The following is a 21,235-nucleotide window of genomic DNA, read 5'->3' on the forward strand; positions in this document are numbered from 1 at the left end:
ATAGTATCACGCTCCCTCCCGTCCATTGACGTATAGATGTATACGGCAATTGGTCTTTTATTGTGCTTATAATCGATCAAGTCATAATGCTACTTACACATTAGCATTGGGTTGCTATAGGTGACGTTGTCAACAGCAATGGAGCGCACTTTGAATATTGAATCTTACCCGCAACAATTCTGGTCAAAACAAGGTTTATTCGGATCCGCAGCCCATAGCCGGTGCTCGTCAAGCGCTACATCCGGATGTGGTCCGACAACACACACAGTGTACGTAAGTAACAAAAGAAACATCCGGTCGCGGGTTTTAGCTCGGCACAGGTCTCCACCAGGGCAGGCTAAATCGGCCTCATGGTGGCGCTATAACATGCCGTTGAGGAATATTTGGGGCAGAGGTTCATCGTTGGCATCCAGGGAGTATGTGTACAAACTGCAAAGTTTGGCATGGATCGGGCCAACGGTCCTGGAGATTAGCTGATAACGGACGGAAGGACACACACACGGACGGACGGAAGGACACACGGACTGAGTGCAAAACATACTATCCCCCTAGGCCATCGGCCTGGTGGAGACAATTAATTAATTTATATGTCCTATACTAATGGACACTGATATTCTATACGTTTTCTTCGTGACATAAATTGACTGTATCTTAAATATTTACATATTTATTTATGTAGCGTAGAGACAAAACCTAAATAATAACTAGAACTGCACTCTGTCGAGTGCATACTTGCTTGTTGCACACTAGTAGGCCATAAATGGCCAACTAGTGCGCAAGCAGAGCGCGCAAGTCCTTTCGACCGCTGTAAACTGTCAAATCTCAGTATCTCTGTGAAGGAACGTTTGAAATGATTAATGTTTAGATGTAACTATTTGCTACCTACTTTATACATATAAACATCTAGTATTATTAAGTATGATTCAAGTTTCTATCTATATAAGAAATACTGTTTTATCGTTGTAGATATATTCTGGATCCCTTTTTAGTTTTTCTAGTCATACACATACACACCACGTACTCTGGTCCCAGCAGATTACTGATTATGTATATAGTATACGTATGACTAGCTCTAAAGATGACGTAAGAAATATATATAGTATATATATAGTATATAGGCATATACTATATACGTATACATATATACTCTATACTCTATACTGTATAAAGTGTGTAGTTGTAAGTTGATTAGCGGTATACTGTGGTTACTTTGCGCCAAAAACCGTGACAGCTGTTCCGCCATTTGAGGCTTACGCAGAAAAACATCAAATCTGTGCCTGTGTTGCTGGACCAAATGACCACAAATGACCATATTTCTTACGTCATCATTAAGAGCTAGTCATACACATACACACCACGTACTCTGGTCCCAGCAGATCAGGCACAATTTGCTATTTCATTTTTTACTGATTATGTATATAGTATACGTATGACTAGCCCTAAATGATGACGTAAGAAATATATATAGTATATATATAGTATATAGGCATACTATATACGTATATACTCTATACTGTATAAAGTGTGTAGTTGTAAGTTGATTAGCGGTATACTGTGGTTACTTTGCGCCAAAAACCGTGACAGCTGTTCCGCCATTTGAGGCTTTCGCAGAAAAACATCAAATCTGTGCCTGTGTTGCTGGACCAAATGACCACAAATGACCATATTTCTTACGTCATTATTAAGAGCTCGTCATACACATACACACCACGTACTCTGGTCCCAGCAGATCAGGCACAATTTGCTATTTTATTTTTTACTGATTATGTATATAGTATACGTATGACTAGCTCTAAATGATGACGTAAGAAATATATATAGTATATAGGCATATACTATATATGTATACATATATACTCTATACTCTATACTGTATAAAGTGTGTAGTTGTAAGTTGATTAGCGGTATACTGTGGTTACTTTGCGCCAAAAACCGTGACAGCTGTTCCGCCATTTGAGGCTTACGCAGAAAAACATCAAATCTGTGCCTGTGTTGCTGGACCAATGATGACGAAATGACCATATTTCTTACGTCATCATTTAGAGCTAGTCATACACATACACACCACGTACTCTGGTCCCAGCAGATCAGGCACAATTTGCTATTTTATTTTTTTACTGATTATGTATATAGTATACGTATGACTAGCTCTAAATGATGACGTAAGAAATATGGTCATTTCGTCATCATTGGTCCAGCAACACAGGCACAGATTTGATGTTTTTCTGCGTAAGCCTCGAATGGCGGAACAGCTGTCACGACGAAGGAGACCGGGCGAAAATATTACTTGCGCGCTCTGCTTGCGCAAGTAATAATTGTTGCGACTGTAGGTTGCAGATTATATGAAAACCTGCAAAATCTGCAGTCAGTCAGTCAATACGTCCGTCACGCCACTATATATGGCAGTCAGACCGTCACGCCTCGTGACACGTCACGCCACCATATATGGCAGTCAGACCGTCACGCCTCGTGACACGACATGCCACCATATATGGCAGTAAGACCGTCACGCCTCGTGACACGTCACGCCACCATATATGGCCGTCAGTCCGCCACGCCTCATGACACGTCACGCCACCATATATGGCCGTCAGTCCATCACGCCACCATATGGCCGTCTCCATATATGAAGATCACGACAATGACCTCATCAAACCCTGGATAGCCATACATGACTGGATCATCACCTAGATCTGCATATATGGAGCCGGCCAACAACTCTACATCTGACCTCAAACCTCAAACCCTTAGATCTCCATATATGGAGCTGACCTGTTCTGATATTCCATGTTGATCTGACCTCATCAAACCCTGTACACTCAAGACACACTCCATATATGGCCAGTACAGAATTAATTCCATATGTTGATCTGACCCCCCATGCCAAAGCGCCAGGGCTCGCCCAGCAGTCTGTCGTCACCCAGGCGGATGTGTGCATGCGACCTCGCTTCTCGCCTTCAGGTCATCTTACTGGTAATAATAATAATAACCATTTTCATCTTGTCATGTGGTTGCTATCGGTTACCAAAGACATCCTTCTTTAACCTCGATTCTGATTGGTCAATTACCAATGACACAAAAAAATAAGCTCTGTGTGTGTGGGGGGGGGGGGGGGGGTGAACAGTCAGACAGATGCTAGTAACATCACTTAATGTGATTTATCAATTTGAAGTACAAAGAACACACGCACGCACGCACGCATACATGCGCGCACACACAAACACACACACACACACATACACACACACACACACACACACACAAGGGCGGGAGGACACACAAGGACAAGGCATGATGTCATCTGACTACTGACACACATGTCTGGAGGTCTGGACGAGAGAGAGAGAGAGAGAGAGAGAGAGAGAGAGAGAGAGAGAGAGAGAGAGAGAGAGAGAGAGAGAGAGAGACAGACATGAGACAGACAGACAGACAGACAGACAGACAGACAGACAGACAGACAGACAGACAGACAGACAGACAGACAGACAGACAGACAGACAGACAGACAGACAGACAGACAGACAGACAGACAGACAGACAGACAGACAGACAGACAGACAGACAGACAGACAGACACCAGCACGAATATGACAACCTGTTGTTCTAGTTCATTTTGTCGACTAAAACTGTGACGGAAAATTTATGTTGGTCGACCTTTCTGCCTGATAGTGTACAGCAAACTAACAGGGAACAGGGGGAGAGGGACGAGGAGTGACACACATGCAGCAAAGGTCGTCGGGATTAGGAGTCGAACCCACGATACGCCGTCAGGCTGGAAGACTACGTTTTACTGTACACAAGATGGAGCAATAATTTACAACCTTGAACCTACAGAAAGCAATATGCAAGAGAATGAATGGAGAATGCAAAGCTGATATATAATGACTTGAGTCATGTCTTCTTTCACCAATAAGAGGCGAGCGACACAACACTATGATGAGACACACAGCCACAACACTAGGGGGCTGGTGTACGTACGCGAGTGTGTGTGCGTGCGTGTGTGAGTGCGTGTTAGTGAGTGTGTGAATGGGTGTGTGTGAGTGGGTGTGTGTGAGTGGGTGTGAGTGACTCACTGATGTTCTCCTTGAAGCCTCTGTCTCCAGTGCTGAGGATGTAGGACGCACACACCTCCACCTGCACACTGACATACAAACAGACACACGCACGCACGCACGCACGCACGCACGCACGCACGCACGCACGCACGCACGCACGCACGCACGCACGCACGCACGCACGCACGCACGCACGCACGCACATACAGTGAGTGAGGAGCCCCCACCGGGAGGCCGTACCTTTTATACTTTTATACCCTACTCACTGTGTGTGTGTGTGTGTGTGTGTGTGTGTGTGTGTGTGTGCGTGCGCGTGTGTGCGCATGTGCGTGCGCTCCAGTCTCACCAGTGACTACAGTTGGCGGGATCGATGACCTCTGGAGTGACGGTCAGATTTCTGGTGAGGTAGACGACACCATGTGACCTGAAATATATAATGGTTATTATTATGATATTTATGCGACTGTAGGTCGCATTTACTATGAAAACCTGCATATCCTGTCCGTCCGTCCGTCCGTCCGTTTGTTCGTTATAGTTAGTCACCCACGCCTCCATATGCCTCGTGACATCACCGGCCAGCAACTCTACATCTGACCTCAAACTTCAACCCTTAGATGTCCAAATATGGAGCTGACCTGTTCAAACATTCCATATGTTGATCTGACCCCCCCATGCCAAAGCGCCCCCTGCCAACACCCAGGCGGATGCGTGCTCGTGACCTCAGGGTGTCTTACTGGTATGATATAATATAATATGCTGTTACTGTCAATACAATATAATTACTGTTATTAAATACCATGTGACCTGAAATAAAACTGTTATAACATTTACAGGTGCTGCTGTAGAGCGCCCTCTATCGTAAAGCACTGGAAACACATTGTGATGAGAATCTCGTCATTGGCGGTCAATGAGTTTTAACACCTCCCCCTAGTGGTGGTGTGGTGTATATATTTATATTTACCTGAGCAGAGCCACCTGGTCGTCCAGGGAACCAATAAGAAGGTCAGGATATTTGTTGCCGTCAACGTCCGATCCTCCAGACAGAGAATAACCAAACGTGCGGAAGCCTGGCGCCACCTGGTGGCCGAATATCACCTGTTTTATATACACGCACGAACACACACAGACACACAAACACACACACACGCATACACATAAATGTACTGAAGCCTGGCACCAGCTGGTGGCCTTCTATCACCTACACTCACGCACATACTCAGAAAACATCAGAGGAGTAGGCGTACAACAGAACAGTTCTTCTGCAGAATCAAAACCAAAAACATTCAAGTGCGTGTGCAGATTGATTGTGCGTGCAGTGCGTGCGTGCGTGCGTGAACTCTGACCTGGCTAGGTTTCTCCGAGATTCCTTGGGCACTTCCTGTGTAGATCATCACACTTCCTGTTCCGTGGAAAGGAGCTCCTATCGCCACATCTGTCAATCAATCAATTCCACCATCACAATTGCACCAATCACCCACAGGTGTGTGCCATCAGCACTCTGGGCTGATTGCCAGTCAGTTCAGGTGTGCTCCCCTACACACACACACACACACACACACACACACACACACACACACACACTCCACACACAGTTCACTCACACAGTTCTCCACTACTCCAGACCCAAGCCATGTGTCACCGACCACATGTAAGCTCTTGTTTCTTTATTGTATTATTTACTTACTACTGTACATATATTATGCTATTGATATGCTCCATTTTTTGTGTCAGAAGAACCATTGTTTCTGGAAGTGTGGAAATAAAACACCAATATCACTTTGAACCTTGATGTCAACACTTTAACTGGAGAACTTTTGGGTGGTCAGCAATTTAACTGAACAACAAACAAACTTTTCAATAAATCACATTATAATGTGTTACAGTAGATCCCTCCATAATAATATACATTTATGTTGTAATTATTATTATTATTATTGTTATTGTGGTCAGGTTTGCACCTTGGAAGCCATCTTGGTCCAGGTCTCCGGCGGCGACCAGAGCCATGCCGAAGGCGGAGCCAGGAGGCCCTCGCAGTGTGCGATCGGCCCTGGCTCCGAACATCCCCCCTCTGTTCATGTACACATACACCCCTCCCCCCTCCTCTCTGGCCCTGTCAAAGTAGTATGGAGCTCCCACAAGCAGGTCATTCCACCTGGAGAAGATATGAGGAGAGGATAGAGGAGGGGAGGGGAGTTAAACAGCACTTCATTAATCTGATCCTAAACCAGGCTAAAACATCACACAAGTTAAACAGCACTTCATTAATCTGATCCTAAACCAGCCTAGGATAAACGGCACTTTATTGCGTCTCTCTTTTAGACGGGAGGCATACTTTGGTTAGACATAGCATTGGTCCGACTGGATTAAGGTTGGTGAGGGGTGCGTTATGACGACCGGATTAAGGTTGGTGAGGGGTGCATTAAAATTACCGGATTAAGGTTGGTGAGGGGTGTGTTAAAACGACCGGATTAAGGTTGGTGAGGGGTGTGTTAAAATGACCGGATTAAGGTTGGTGAGGGGTACGTTAAGGGTTGGGAGAGGGTTAAGGTTAGGTTTAGGGGTTACTATACTTTGGTCACACATACCATTGGTCCGATCGACTACCTACCCCAAACCCTCACCCTCACCCTAACCACAGAAGCACGGGGCAGCACACCTAAACCTAACCCCAACCCTCTCCCGAGTCGGACCAATGCTCCTTCGAACCAATGATATGTCGGACCAAAGTATGCCTCCCAGGTTTAGGTGTGCTGCCCAGTGGGAGGTTAGGATGAGGGTTTGAGATATCTGACCAATGGTATGTCTAACCTGGATTCCAGGCTTATTCGCTGCATTGCATGGATTGGTTTTGTCACTTCGCTATAGTCAGTCTGGAAAGGGTCCTATCTCCAAGGTAGGCGGGACATGTAAAAGGTATAAATCGACCCGTGACTTCTGATTGGTCTGTGGTGCGGGTTGGGACAAAAACACCAGTTTGACGTTGTATCAACGCTCACTGCACAGCTACTGCACTGCTGTTGCCCTGCAACGTCCCCTTATCATTGACGAAACTCTCCCCACACAGCCGTCAGTTTTTTTTCTTCTACTACTGAATCTGACAGTGGACTACTGAATATAGTGTTTACCTTTTACTGTAGGTTTTACTCTCGAGTCTCGAGTGAGAAAAGCATGGGCAGAGGGGCGCTGGCTGATGACGTATCAGCAACAGTGTGGCTATGTAACGGGTGACGTTATGAAATAGTCAAACAGGAGGCTGGTCAGAGAAAACCAAACCACGGAACGCATCGAATTAGGCTGGAACCCAGGCTATATACAGTACGTCTCTCACCAGTGTAGCGTTGTTGCGCCATGCACGGTCACACACATGGTCAGACAGTAATACGGGTCTTCTGGATCCACTCGGGCATTACACACAATGATAGATAGATGCCGAGTTCCGCAGGATTCAGATTCAGACATACGGCATCCAAACTTAGGCCCTAAGTGATTATGATAAAACACATACGGATCCGACCCGTACGGGTCTCGGGTCCTGCCGGGTATTTTATTTTTTATCGGTGGCCCGTGAAGATCTCTATAGTGTGCGTGCGTGTGTGCGTGTGTGTTTACCCATCGTTGTCGAGGTCGGTCACTGCCAGAGAGTTTCCGTAGTAGGATCCCATCTGCTCCCCTCGAAGCCTCAGCACCGGCTGCAAGGTGTGCGTGTGCGCGTGCACTGTATGCGCTGTGTGCTGCGCGTGTGTGTTGCGTGTGCGTCTGTTTGTCACGGCCAGAATCACCGACCCGCGGCCGTCCTCCTTGCTGTCTTTAGGAGCACCTGGTGAGATCAGATCAGATCAGATCAGATCAGATCAGATCAGATCCTCCCTATATACATATTACACTGAAATTCTCCCAATCAGGGGTCATCAACATGTCCTACAGAGGTCAGCGGTCACCAACATGTCCGTATACACGGACAACTGTGTCTGTGGCAATGTTTTTGATTTTCTGTTTTACACACCATTATAATGTTCTTGACCCACTTACTATCTTAATGTCACGTCCACTAATACTAGTGGTTCTCAAATGTTTTATTTGCAAGGACGCCTGGAACTCTGAGAGTGTTCAAATGGAACCAAGCGGACCCTTACAGACCTGTTATTCAGGCTATGTGTTGTCTATCTATGTGTTTTTGTTGATATTATTGTCATCTTGTATACTGTCCGTGGCAAAATAATTATGTTGACAATAATGTCCACCACAAGCCAACGATGATGACCCCTGCTCCCAATAGACGGCGATGGAGGGGCGCCGTCTCAACCGAACTTGAGCAACGAGAGCCACTCGCCGAGTGAGCTGAAGCGAGCGAGTTGCCGTGGCGAATGTTGCAATGTTCGATTGAGCCAACTCAGCTCCGTCCAAGTTGCAACCCTATAGGCACAGAATTGTATAAGTAATGTTGTGGGTTGAGCACATTTGCCCCAACTGAGATAATGGGGTGAAAGCCATGCCTCCGTTGTGGTCAAAACAGTAGTAGCAGTAATTACTGTATAATATGTAGGGATTTTTTCTCGTAGTGTATGTACAGAATTGCCAATCCGTGTCATTTCACCGTATTTGGGTGAGACCGGCTCTCCTACCTGTTACGATGGTCACAGAATCTTGGAACAGCAACCGCGTAGCTTGAGTCACAGAGTATCCTACACACGCACGCACACACACACACACACACACACACACACACACACACACACACACACACATACGCATACACGCACGCACGCCACACACGTAAGTGGAAAGCAAGATGCTGTCATAAACTGAAAGATTACACCAACCATCATATTAATAATAATAATAATAATAATAATAATAATCATAATAATCATAATAATACCTATATAAATATGTCGTTGGTTCAGGTTGGCGAAGGAGGTTCTCTGAGTGTCGTACAAAACATCTGGATTCATCCAGGATACGTGCACATTACCTGTACACACACACACACACACACACACACACACACACACACACACACACACACACACACACACACACACACACACACACACACACACACACACACACACACACACACACACACACACACACACACACACACACAGATCCTCTATAGATGTCTAGACCACATTTTAAATATGAATCGTATGTATAATATTGATTCTAAAATATTACCTTGCTTTAATAGTAATAATGATATATCATCATCATTATTATTATAAAACGTTACCTTGCCATTCATAGCTTCCCGGAGAGCCGACGATGATGTCATCATCCTGAGACATGAACGCTGAGATGCCCATGTTGCACATGACCTCACCGCTGACATCACCAAGATGGCTGTCCAATCACATTACATGTTACTGATGACATCACCAAGATGGCTGTCCAATCACATTACATGTTACTGAGGACATCACAAAGATGGCTGTCCAATCAGAACAGAGAACAAATGACCTCACCGCTGACATCACCAAGATGGTTGGAACAACAACCAATCAGAAAACACCTTACACACCTCAAAGAGCTATAGCATCTAGTGGGTAACAATGGTACGTGCATACGTGAATACCTGCAGACTTGCTCCATGTTCTGCCAGTGAGGGTCGTTGGGGTCATGCTCAAGGTCGTTGCCACGGAGATAACATCGTCCAATCATGTGTCTCAACTTCTGAACACCGTACAGCTTCATGAACCTGTGACCACACACCTGGTGCACGCACACACACACACACACACACACACACACACACACACACACACACGCACGCACGCACGCACGCACACACACACACACACACACACACACACACACACACACAAACGTCTTTGAGTTTGACTACCTTGACTAACCATACCTAACCCTAACCCTTTTGATTATTAACATCTGAATGTGAAAGTTATATTGAATGTGAATGACTCAAAATCTAATCAACGTCTGAATGTTGATTGACAGCAGAAAAGTCTGTTTTCACGCTCCATTGTTTGTGTGAGTGACTGACAGCTCTGCCGGCCAATGAGAAGAAAGGCTCACCAGCACACGCCCCCTGGGCTGCATCTGACTGGCTACGGTCACACCCAACCACATGTCCTCAACCAGATCTTCTGATTGGTCCAGGTCAGAATCTGAAACAACAGAGACGTAGTATTAATATCTGGATAGGAGGATAGGAGTGTGTGTGATGTTTGGAGGACAGGAGAACAACAGGAGGATAGGAGTGTGTGTGATGTTTGGAGGACAGGAGAACAACAGGAGGATAGGAGTGTGTGTGATGTTTGGAGGACAGGAGAACAACAGGAGGATAGGAGTGTGTGTGATGTTTGGAGGACAGGAGAACAACAGGAGGATAGGAGTGTGTGTGATGTTTGGAGGACAGGAGAACAACAGGAGGATAGGAGTGTGTGTGATGTTTGGAGGACAGGAGAACAACAGGAGGATAGGAGTGTGTGTGATGTTTGGAGGACAGGAGAACAACAGGAGGATAGGAGTGTGTGTGATGTTTGGAGGACAGGAGAACAACAGGAGGATAGGAGTGTGTGTGATGTTTGGAGGACAGGAGAACAACAGGAGGATAGGAGTGTGTGTGATGTTTGGAGGACAGGAGAACAACAGGAGGATAGGAGTGTGTGTGATGTTTGGAGGACAGGAGAACAACAGGAGGATAGGAGTGTGTGTGATGTTTGGAGGACAGGAGAACAACAGGAGGATAGGAGTGTGTGTGATGTTTGGAGGACAGGAGAACAACAGGAGGATAGGAGTGTGTGTGATGTTTGGAGGACAGGAGAACAACAGGAGGATAGGAGTGTGTGTGATGTTTGGCAGAATGTTTAGGAGTAATATAAACATGATTTGTTTTTGTTTTTTTTGTTTTTTGCAACAATTTTCTTCATTTTGTTGAGGAAATGCAGAGCCAGATCACTCATAGCATCTCTGAGGATAGAATTCTGGATGAGCAGCACATGTGCAGAATTCTGTTCAAAACGGGCCACTCCTGAAAACTTTGAAGGCAATCTTAGCCAATCAGTGTAGAATCTGAGAAGTCCAACAGACGCGTCTTGATCACATGACTACAGAGATCATGTGTACCGATTTGCGTGAGATTTGGATGAAATCTGTGCACTAATTTAAACAATGTGTTTTGCGGAAATCGTCCTCATGGTGGCGCTATAACCGGCAGATGTGGAGGGATGCAGGGAAAATGTTTTGCCATGGCCTCGAGGGAGTGAGCATACATACGTTATACAGATCGATGCAGTTATTAGGTAAAAACAGGAATTGCCCTCTCATAGCGCTACGGTGAGGCTGATTTGACGGACGGACGGAGGGATGGACGAACGGACGGAGTGCAAAACATACTCACTCCTAATATAGAATTAATTCCGTTCCACCCATCTGTCTGTGACGTTTTATGCCCATATATGGAGATTTCTGTATCTGTCTATCTGTGTCCCTCTATTCCTATATATGGAGTTCGGTGTCAGGCATGCCCAAATATGAAGTGTTGTGATGTCAGAAGAGGCCAGCTCCATATGGAGATCAGGTCCAGAGCGGGGCAGAGGCTTTTGTTCTGGACAACAGTGTATCCGACGGACTCGACACCATGGCACTGCACTCCCTGTGGTGGTGTGGAACGCGTGTGTCGAATTTGAAGCCGGTGGGGCGAACGGTTCTCGAGTTACGTGGATTACAGACGTACGTACACACACTTGTAGTAAGTACAGAGACTTGGTGAATTTATAGATAGATAAACATCTAATTAACATCAACAGTCATTTACATCTAATTTACATCAACGCTAATTAACATATAATTAAAATCTAATATATATAATGAATGTTACAGTCATTATATTCACATTAAATATCTAATTTATTAAAAGGCAGTTGTGTCTGGACTATGGGGGTGCGTTGGGATATAACGCACTGAGCACACTGTGCAACACAAAACAAATACGTGAGTTCGCTCCCGGCGCGCACATCACAACCGCACCCATTACGGATCAGTGCATGTGACATCATTTTCACCTGAGCCAATCAGGTTCATCCTGGAGCAAGCCGGTTGGTCGCCTTCGGTCGTGATGCGACAGCTGTACACACCTCCCGTTCGATTGGCCGACACGCCAGGCTCCGCCTTGTCCCTGGGAGCACCGACCAATAGCCTATGAGGAGAAAACGGGAACACGTGAACACGTGATCGATGTGTAATACTGTATGACACGCCCCCACATGTACTGAATTGTGCACAAAGTCAAGGTTTTGAATCATCCCGAAGGGAGTTAATTCTCAATGGCCATCAATTATCCCACTTATTTTACGGCTACTTTATTAATAAATACAACAAAAAACTAAAAAAAAACAACAAAACAAAGTATTTCCTTGGTCACGGTAATTGATTGTGGACCCCAGGAAGTCTACTTGTTTAGGGAACAGCTAATCCTACCAAATAATACAATACAATAATGAAAGTATTAAGTGTTGCGCTGGGCGGACGCGGCCACCTTGGGGCAAACAAGGAAGTGTTGATCAAAATATAATATATTTTGTGTTTACTGGATCGTCAGTTTCTCACTTCAAATGTTTTCGTTGAATTTTGTTGTCATTGTTCATGTCATGTTTATGAATTGAATGAATAGGACCCGAATGGAAACAAGACCGCAGGTACTTTTTTGTTGACTGACTGTCTGACTGTAGCCTACTCTGTTGCTGTTTACATTTGTCCTTTTATACCAAATGTCTGACTGTATTCTGTTGCTATTTACATTTCTGTCTAATAAACTATTCAATCAATCAATCATGCTAACATATGAAACGGTATCCATGGTAACCATGTTGTCAGTGTCATTGAAGGTTGACAACAGTAATGAACGAGGCACCGTTTGACCCCCATTTATAATGCACGCACGCATGCACGTACAAACACACACACACACACACACACACACACACACACACACACACACACACACACACACACACACACACACACACACACACACACACACACACACAGTATATTCAGTGAGGTCACAGACAAATAGAGGGGGGATGAAGGACAAAATGCAGACGAGACAGAAGGTCACCTTTCTATGTCTCTCTCTCTCTCTCTCTCCTGTCCTTCCTTCCCTCCATTAATCTACCCCCCCCCCCCCCCCCCTCTCTCTCTCTCTCTCTCGTCATCCAGTTTGGTTTGTAATTTAATTGAATTTGTCTCCTCCTCCAATAGTACACGACCCAAACCAGACCCGACCAGCTGTGTGTGTGTGTGTGTGTGTGTGTGTGTGTGTGTGTGTGTGTGTGTGTGTGTGTGTGGCTGGCTGCGTGAATGCTGGAAAGTAAAAGCTCTTAACCTAAACAAACCTTATTCCTAAACGTAACCTCAGTAAGACTATGTCTAAACCTTATTCCTAAACGTAACCTCAGTAAAACTATAAGCCTAACCTTATTCCTAACCTTATAACCTCAGTAAAACTATAACTGCTAAACTTTTTCTAACCTTATTCTCAGTTCAGTCAGATAACTCACAAATAGATTTACCAATATTTATTATAGAATGAGGATACAAGTGTGAAATGTGCATATAATATTTTATCTTTGCATTCGGCTCTGCTACATTTGACTCCCTGCTCGGCACAATTAAACACCATCATTAAACATATAAGAGCAGGGAGATAGATAGATATACAATAACAACCCCCCATGGGGATCATAAACACACCGGTGGTGCTGGGGTGGTGGTGCGAGCAAACATCACATAACAACAACCAGGAACGTGTGCAGAAGGAAGGCAGGCAGAAGCATGCAGTCTAGGTGAGCTTAAATACCTCACCCAATTGGTCAGATGACCTCCACATCAGTGAATGACATGTGGATCTTGCACACACTGAATACACCCACATATTAATGCTAATGATTTAATACGCAAATTACGTCTCTGTCCATAAGGGGGTTAACCCCTTGAGTATGCGTCCTTGAGCACAGCATGACACCACTCGAGTATATCTGACTGAACTACCTCCGCAAGCTCTTTTGTTGTTGTATATGTCACTTTCTTCCCTCCTACTGACTGACACATGGGTTAATGGGTAGTGGGTGCTCCCAGTGGCTTGGCACACAGTGCAATTGCCCAGCATTGACCAGCGCAATAACCGGCCCTGATGACCGGCCTTGGATGCATATGGGAGAACTTGAGAGTGTTTCACTCTCAAGAGTTAAATTATTGTTAACCATCTGCATTAACATTTGCCTGTTATCTCTCCTAATGGTATACCAACATCAATACAGCATGCAACTGTGGACCAAATCTTATCCAACGACAACAATGTCTTGGCTTTGGTGGTCCGTGGCTCAAATGCTGAATAAATAATGGACTTTGAAAACCACTGGTCTAAAGAGTTGGAGAACAATGGCTGATGCATTCATGACATACTTAAATTGCAGGTGGTGACGTTTGCAAGGTAAATGCACAATTATGACAGCACTAAAGTTTGCCCATTATGCAAGTATAAAGAAATTTGATATACATAATAGTGTGGGTTGAAAAACTAGGTCTACATGTAAGAGGTTATTTCAAGCGCGTACACGTCACACGCGACATAGCCCCATTAAAATCCACAGCACATCCCACCTTACAGGTAAACCAATAAACTAGCATGTGTCTGTGTGTGTGTGTGTGTGTGTGTGTGTGTGTCTCTGTGTGTGTGTGTGTGTGTGTGTGTGTGTGTGTGTGTGTGTGTGTGTGTGTGTGTGTGTGTGTGTGTGTGTGTGTGTGTGTGTGTGTGTGTATGTATGTATGTAATTGTATTAGCAGCAATAAGGAGGTCATGGCTGAATGGAGACGAGAGGAGACGAAGAATGTGAGTTGAAAAAGAAACTGTGACCTTTCACTGACCTCACAACCACACACACAGTGCACGCGCGCCAAGACGCTCTGGTTGGCTTATGATCAGCTGACATACAAGGCAAGACAAGACAAGACAAGACAAGACAAGACAAGACAGACAGACAGACAGACAGACAGACAGACAGACAGACAGACAGACAGACAGACAGACAGACAGACAGACAGACAGACAGACAGACAGGTGTCTTACATACATGTGTGAGTGGTCTCGTTGATGGAGAGAGACAGACAGTCCGAACAGACTTCCTGTCTGTCCTCGTCGGAGCATCAGGGGGCGTGGCTCCACGTTGAAGCCGCAGACAGACAGGCACAGCCAAGAGACAGACAGGCACAGGCAGATAGACAGGCAGGTGGCTGGCCGAGACATCGAGAGAGAGACGGGTAGATTCGATGAAAGTGTAAAAAAGAATGAAAAAAAAGAAAAATCTATAGATATATGGCCATAAAGATTACAAAAAACTCCTAGGCCTATTGATAAATATCGGAAACATCGAGACGCAGATCAGAGGAAAGTGTAAAAAAAAAGAAAAAGTAGAAGAAGAGAAACAAATATAAAAATAAAAAGTAGTTTGTCTGTCCCTGCTTCTCTATATCTCCTTTGTTTGTCTCAGGAAAAGAGAACTCTCTTTCTCTGTCTCTCTCCCTCTCTCTTCTCTCATATGCGTCTCTATGTCTCTAATTCCTCTCTCTCTGCTTCCTGCCGTTTAACAAAAATATGCTCTTTTGTCTCTTCTGTTCGTCCCTCCCACTGTTCAGTCTGTCTCTATATGTCTCTACCTCACCCCCCCCCCCCCCCCCCCCCTCTCTCTCTCTCTCTCTCTCTCTCTCTCTCTCTCTCTCTCTCTCTTCTGTTCTTCCCTCTGTTCAGTCTGTCTCTATATGTCTCTACCTCCCCCCCCCTCTCTCTCTGACTGTCTTTCTCATTTTCATTCTACTGTTGCTGCTCGTTCAGTTGTTCATAAATGAAATCATCCCCCTTTCACACACGTGGGCACGTGTTGCGTGCGCACACACACACACACACACACACACACACACACACACACACACACACACACACACACACACACACACACACACACACACACACACACACACACACACACACACACACACACACACACACACACACACACACACACACATGCACACGCGCACGCACACTATCAAAGTGTAGACCAGAAAGAAAACAGGCTTACAAGATTACTGCATTAATTGTCCACATTTATCATTCCATGGTGACTGTCTTTTACTTAGATTTACAGTAAGCAATGCGGACATGCGGTAATACATCAAATACATAGGAATATAGTCATCTAGGATCATACATAAGGTAAGAACCGTGATCAGTGGAATATCTATGAAACTATACGTATACAATATAGAGTGCTATGTCTACATATTAATGCTATAAAACTACATAATTTGAGCCTTTGCGTATATGCCTATACACACATTATTGCAACTGTAGCTCGCAGTTTACTATGAAAACCTGCACGAGGCATCTGTCACGCCTCGTGACACACTCCATATATGGCCAATACAGAATGAATTCCATACGTATGTTTATCTGACCTCATCAAACCCTGTAGAGCCAGCCATCCATCCATCCATCCATTCATCCATTCATTCATTCATTCATTCACTCACTCCATAAACGTTTATCTTATACCTACCAGGACCTGATGGTTTTATCTACCTCATAGGACCTCTAGTACTGATGGTTTTACCTACCAGGCCTTTGCTGTGACCTTGGTAGAGGTCGAGATCGTCAATTAATTGCATATTGTGTTTATGTGTGTGCACGCACGCACGCACGCACACACACACGCACACACACACACAACAAAACTGTGTGTCCTTCGCGTGTTAGTGTGTGCTTGCATATGTGCATTTGTGTGTAAATGCGTAGTGGCTGTAAAGAAATACTTAATTGTTTTAGCCTACTTAAGTAAAAGCATCAATATGTTAATGTAGAACAACTACAATATGTTAATGTAGAACAACTACAATATGTTAATGTAGAACAACTACAATATGTTAATGTGGAACTGCTACAATATGTTAATGTAGAACTACTAAAATATGTGAATGTGGAACTGCTACAATATGTTAATGTAGAACTACTACAATATGTTAATGTAGAACTGCTACAATATGTTAATGTGGAGCTACTGCAATATGTTAATGTCAAACAACTACAATATGTCAATGTAGAACTACTACAATATGTTAATGTAGAACTATTACAATATGTTAATGTAGAACTACTCCATTACAAGTAAAATTCTGGAATTCAAAAAGTACAAAAGTATTGGCATCAAAATGTAGCTTAAATTGCCAAAAGTACAATGTATTCATTGCATTGCGACACATTGCAACTTGCAAGCTTGTAGATCTGCTATTTTCAAATGGCTGAAATTGTATTGAGTGCGGTACTTAAGTAAATGTACTTATTTCTACTACTGTGTGCGTGCACGTGCACGTGCATGCTAGTGCGTGAGTGCGTGTGTATGCGACAAAGTGACATTTCCTGTTCTCATCAGGGAAGTCAGAGGAAGTGTACAGGAAGCACTGATTACTGTTTGTGCGTGCGTGCGATCGCGCGTGCCTGCGTGAGTGTGTGCGTACGTACGTGCGATCGTACGTGCGTGCGTTTCTTAGTAGAAAACAGAACCAGATTAACATTAATGGACTGTTTCTGTTTCTGAGACCAAAGAGGAGGCGAGTTTATGATGTTACAGCATCGCCATGGTAACACACACACACACACACACACACACACACACACACACACACACACACACACACACACACACACACACACACACACACACACCTTTAATGGCAAAATGGGCAGATCTTAGATACAGAGAGAGAGAGAGAGAGAGAGAGAGAGAGAGAGAGAGAGAGAGAGAGAGCAGAAACTCTCAATGTTTTGATCATAACAAGTTAAATATTCAGCCTGATGCATGAAATAATTAAACGCAAATCTCACTTGAATAATATAAATTCATTAATAATAATAATAATTATTAATAATAATAATAATAATAATAATATTGCAATATTTCTTTACAATTTCTTCATTAAATAAGTTGCCCCCCCATTACACATTTAAGTTGACAATTGACTGTCACACTATAGATTAACGATTTAATCATGTTTTTTTGCATTGCTTTTTTTGCAACTATTTATGCTGCACTTATATTGTCAGGACCTCTTCATAAATAACACTGCTAAGAAACTGGCACTTCTCTTCATCTCGAGCAAGAATACGCAGTCTGCTTGATTTGCCAACCCTACTGGCCGCCACATATAACTGGCCATGACTGAAGAAGTCTCTCGTGCAGAACACCCCAAGACGGTGTAGTGCAGTGGCGTTTCCAGGAATTACATTTTGGGCAGGCAAGAATACAATTTTGGACAGGCAATATGTGTTAATTGTCGTCTCCCCTAGCACAATCAGTAGCACTAAAGGTTTTCAAAGAGATATACCTGCCAGACAGTATAGGCTGAAAGGCCGATTGAGAAAACCGATTGAGAAACGCCACTAAAAATAAAATAAAACGCTCTGTGTGCGGGGACCTTTAAGGTCCTGCACACACAGAGCGCAAATTCTGATTTTTAAGCAGCGTTTCTCCATCGGTTTTCCGAAAAACGCGGCCGATGTGCAACCACCTTAACGCTCCGGTTCGGTCTCTATCCTTTTATTACTCTATGGTCTGTCCCTGAGACGTATTGACATGTCAGAAGTGATGTAAGCGTATACCCTTTTATGCCCATGTATAGAGTTCTTTGTCCGGCATGCCCAAATATGGAGTCTATATGCAGATGTCAGAAGTCGGTGGGACAAACCCGTATTTAGGCCTGCCCATATGTGCATATATGTGCTGTGGCCCGGGCAGAGGTCTTTTGTGGCTCCGACCAACTCGACACCGGGCACTGCACTCTCTGTGGGGGTGTGGAATGTGGAACCATGAATGCCTGTGTCGAATTAGATATAGGTGGGGCGAATGGTTCTCGAGTTACGTGGATTACAGACGTACAGACGCATGTACACACACACACACAGATCATTTATAGTTAGATATTCCACTGTTAGGTTCTTAGTTTACATAACGATTCATGATGGCTGACTATGTATTTGTCTATTTGAGGCATGCCTATTGCAGTGACGTAGAGTCTGTGGGGGCCGGGGGGCCAGGGCCCCCATGACGAATTGGACCAGGGATCTCGGCCCCCATGAGGAATTGGACCTGAATATATATATTCACATCGGTTCGTCCCGTTTGTGCCGCACCAGGTCGTGCCGCGCCCGTTGGCGCAATTCTCGTCTTGCATTGACTTTGTATGTAATCGCGCCGCTCTAACCATCCAAGTCTGCTGGGTCGGTTGGACGGGCCCCCTTGACGATTAACATTTCGTCTCTGGCTTATTGCCATGTTTTTTGTTCTTGCTTACTGTAAATCGTTCTGGATTAAGAGCGTCTGCTGAATGCCTAAATTGTATGACATCAAAATTGCTTTCAAAATTACAATTATGTTAAATAATCAGATTTGAACATAGTGCTATTTGCCATTGAAGCCAGCAAGAGCTGTATAAAGATATAACTACCATTAAATAAGATGGGTGTTTTTATTCTATGTTGCTGTCCCCATCTACTGGTGAAAGTGTTTCATTACAATTTGAGGAGCATGATATTTTTAATGACCACGCATTCACGCACGCACGCACAGACACGTAATTTGTCTAAAAACCCTCTCTCTCTCCATACGGTTAGGCCCCTCCCATCTGTGTTGACAGACAGACATCAGGACATTCTCTTGACTCTGGACGATACAGCAGACACAATAGACCTCCTGAGACACCGGCTGACACTGTAAGGTAGGCCAACAAACTATAGATCCAATAAATGTATACTTGTACACTGTGTTGACCCACATCACTTTTGTTTTGTGTTGATGGGTCAGTGACGTGACACCCCAAAAAAAGTGTTTTTTTAAAACCTTTAAATAACAGGGATAAAAATGATTTACTTTTGTTCTACTCACTCTCATCTTTATGGAAACATATTTAGTTTTTAGATATTTTATTGGAATCCGAATTTATTCAGCATTTTGTTGTACCTGTGCCTAAAATCTTCATATGGTGTGACATGACAATAATTGTTTATAAAATGAAAATGGAGTACACCTTTCTTAAGTTGCTCACTTTATCAAAGTCCTTTATCATAACTAACCAGTGATCCACTATAGTTTTGTGAAAATGTATTAAATCTGTATATTATTTCCGTAATCAACACTCAATGTGAGGCCCATGTTATCGGTCTTTCAATATATTTTGTATTTATTGTGACAAAACTTTCTCTAAAATTACACAAATATTTGTGACTATTTGCTACGTAATCCATGAACATTAATGGTTGCATCATTAATAAAGGTATTATTTTTTCACTATAACGTCACACCAAATGATCATATCTTCATTTTTCAAAGCAAACTTTAACCTACTTATTAGTGAGTACTGAACTTTACAGATTGATTTAACAATTACTCAGGAAAAACAGCAACAGGAAAATTGCTTTAACACTGAATAACATGGCAATGACTGAATAAAACTAAATTAAACACAATTTATTGTGGATAGTTGCAGATTTTAGGTGAAAATGTTTAAAACAAATGTTTAAATGGACAAAAGAAACATGGGACTTTGTTATTTATTGTTATATCTGTAGGAAAATACAGTTTGTATCATATGGCGTGACAGGAAAACAGTCACACCATTATGATAAAGTGTCACACCATCTGCACTTAACATAACATTGAGGCTACTAGCTACACATTAGCATGCTACCAACATGCTAGCTATAACAAAGCAACATAGATTTACATGTAAATATGACCAAAAAATCTAATACCTTTAGCTTTTTTAATGAAAAAGGTGTCACAGACACTTGGAAGAGTCGCATTGGTCAGCGTTCCAACAAGATCATATTTCATGAAAATGTTAAAATGATAATTCACCACAGACACCTGTCATGCTATTGTAATGCAAGTGCTGAACAGCCTTAATGAAGAAGTACCTCTCTATCCCAATGGGTGTCCAAACAATTGCCTTTTGAAATGTCCCAAAATGGTGTCACACAATATGATTTTGGTTTGGGGGACAAAATCTTTTTGATCAGAAATGACTGAAAACATTATGCTTGGACTTTGAAAAGATTAGGCTCACAAATAGACATCTATATTATATTTATGGAATTTTTAAAATAATTT

At 43.5% G+C, this 21,235-nt stretch overlaps 1 protein-coding gene across 2 annotated transcripts in view; it reads right to left on the reverse strand.

Annotated features, from left to right (window-relative positions):
- Window positions 1-15,681, reverse strand: part of LOC310870590 (integrin alpha-3-like) — a 28,897-nt gene extending 13,216 nt beyond the window's left edge. For both annotated transcript variants that reach the window (XM_083781835.1, XM_083781836.1), the window contains exons 1-13: window positions 15,152-15,681; window positions 12,083-12,216; window positions 10,092-10,183; window positions 9,631-9,767; window positions 9,289-9,398; window positions 8,935-9,027; window positions 8,678-8,737; window positions 7,665-7,872; window positions 6,014-6,207; window positions 5,399-5,487; window positions 5,017-5,150; window positions 4,402-4,479; window positions 4,074-4,141 (exon numbers count right to left, since the gene is read on the reverse strand). In XM_083781835.1, the coding sequence (XP_083637961.1) occupies window positions 4,074-4,141; window positions 4,402-4,479; window positions 5,017-5,150; window positions 5,399-5,487; window positions 6,014-6,207; window positions 7,665-7,872; window positions 8,678-8,737; window positions 8,935-9,027; window positions 9,289-9,398; window positions 9,631-9,767; window positions 10,092-10,183; window positions 12,083-12,216; window positions 15,152-15,324 (1,570 nt within the window). In that variant the 5' untranslated portion in view covers window positions 15,325-15,681. The remainder of the gene's footprint in view (window positions 1-4,073; window positions 4,142-4,401; window positions 4,480-5,016; window positions 5,151-5,398; window positions 5,488-6,013; window positions 6,208-7,664; window positions 7,873-8,677; window positions 8,738-8,934; window positions 9,028-9,288; window positions 9,399-9,630; window positions 9,768-10,091; window positions 10,184-12,082; window positions 12,217-15,151) is intronic.
- Window positions 15,682-21,235: the final 5,554 nt, after the last annotated feature.

The sequence above is a fragment of the Protomyctophum parallelum genome (assembly GCF_964188405.1).
Source record: "Protomyctophum parallelum genome assembly, chromosome: 14".
Lineage (NCBI taxonomy): Eukaryota > Metazoa > Chordata > Actinopteri > Myctophiformes > Myctophidae > Protomyctophum > Protomyctophum parallelum.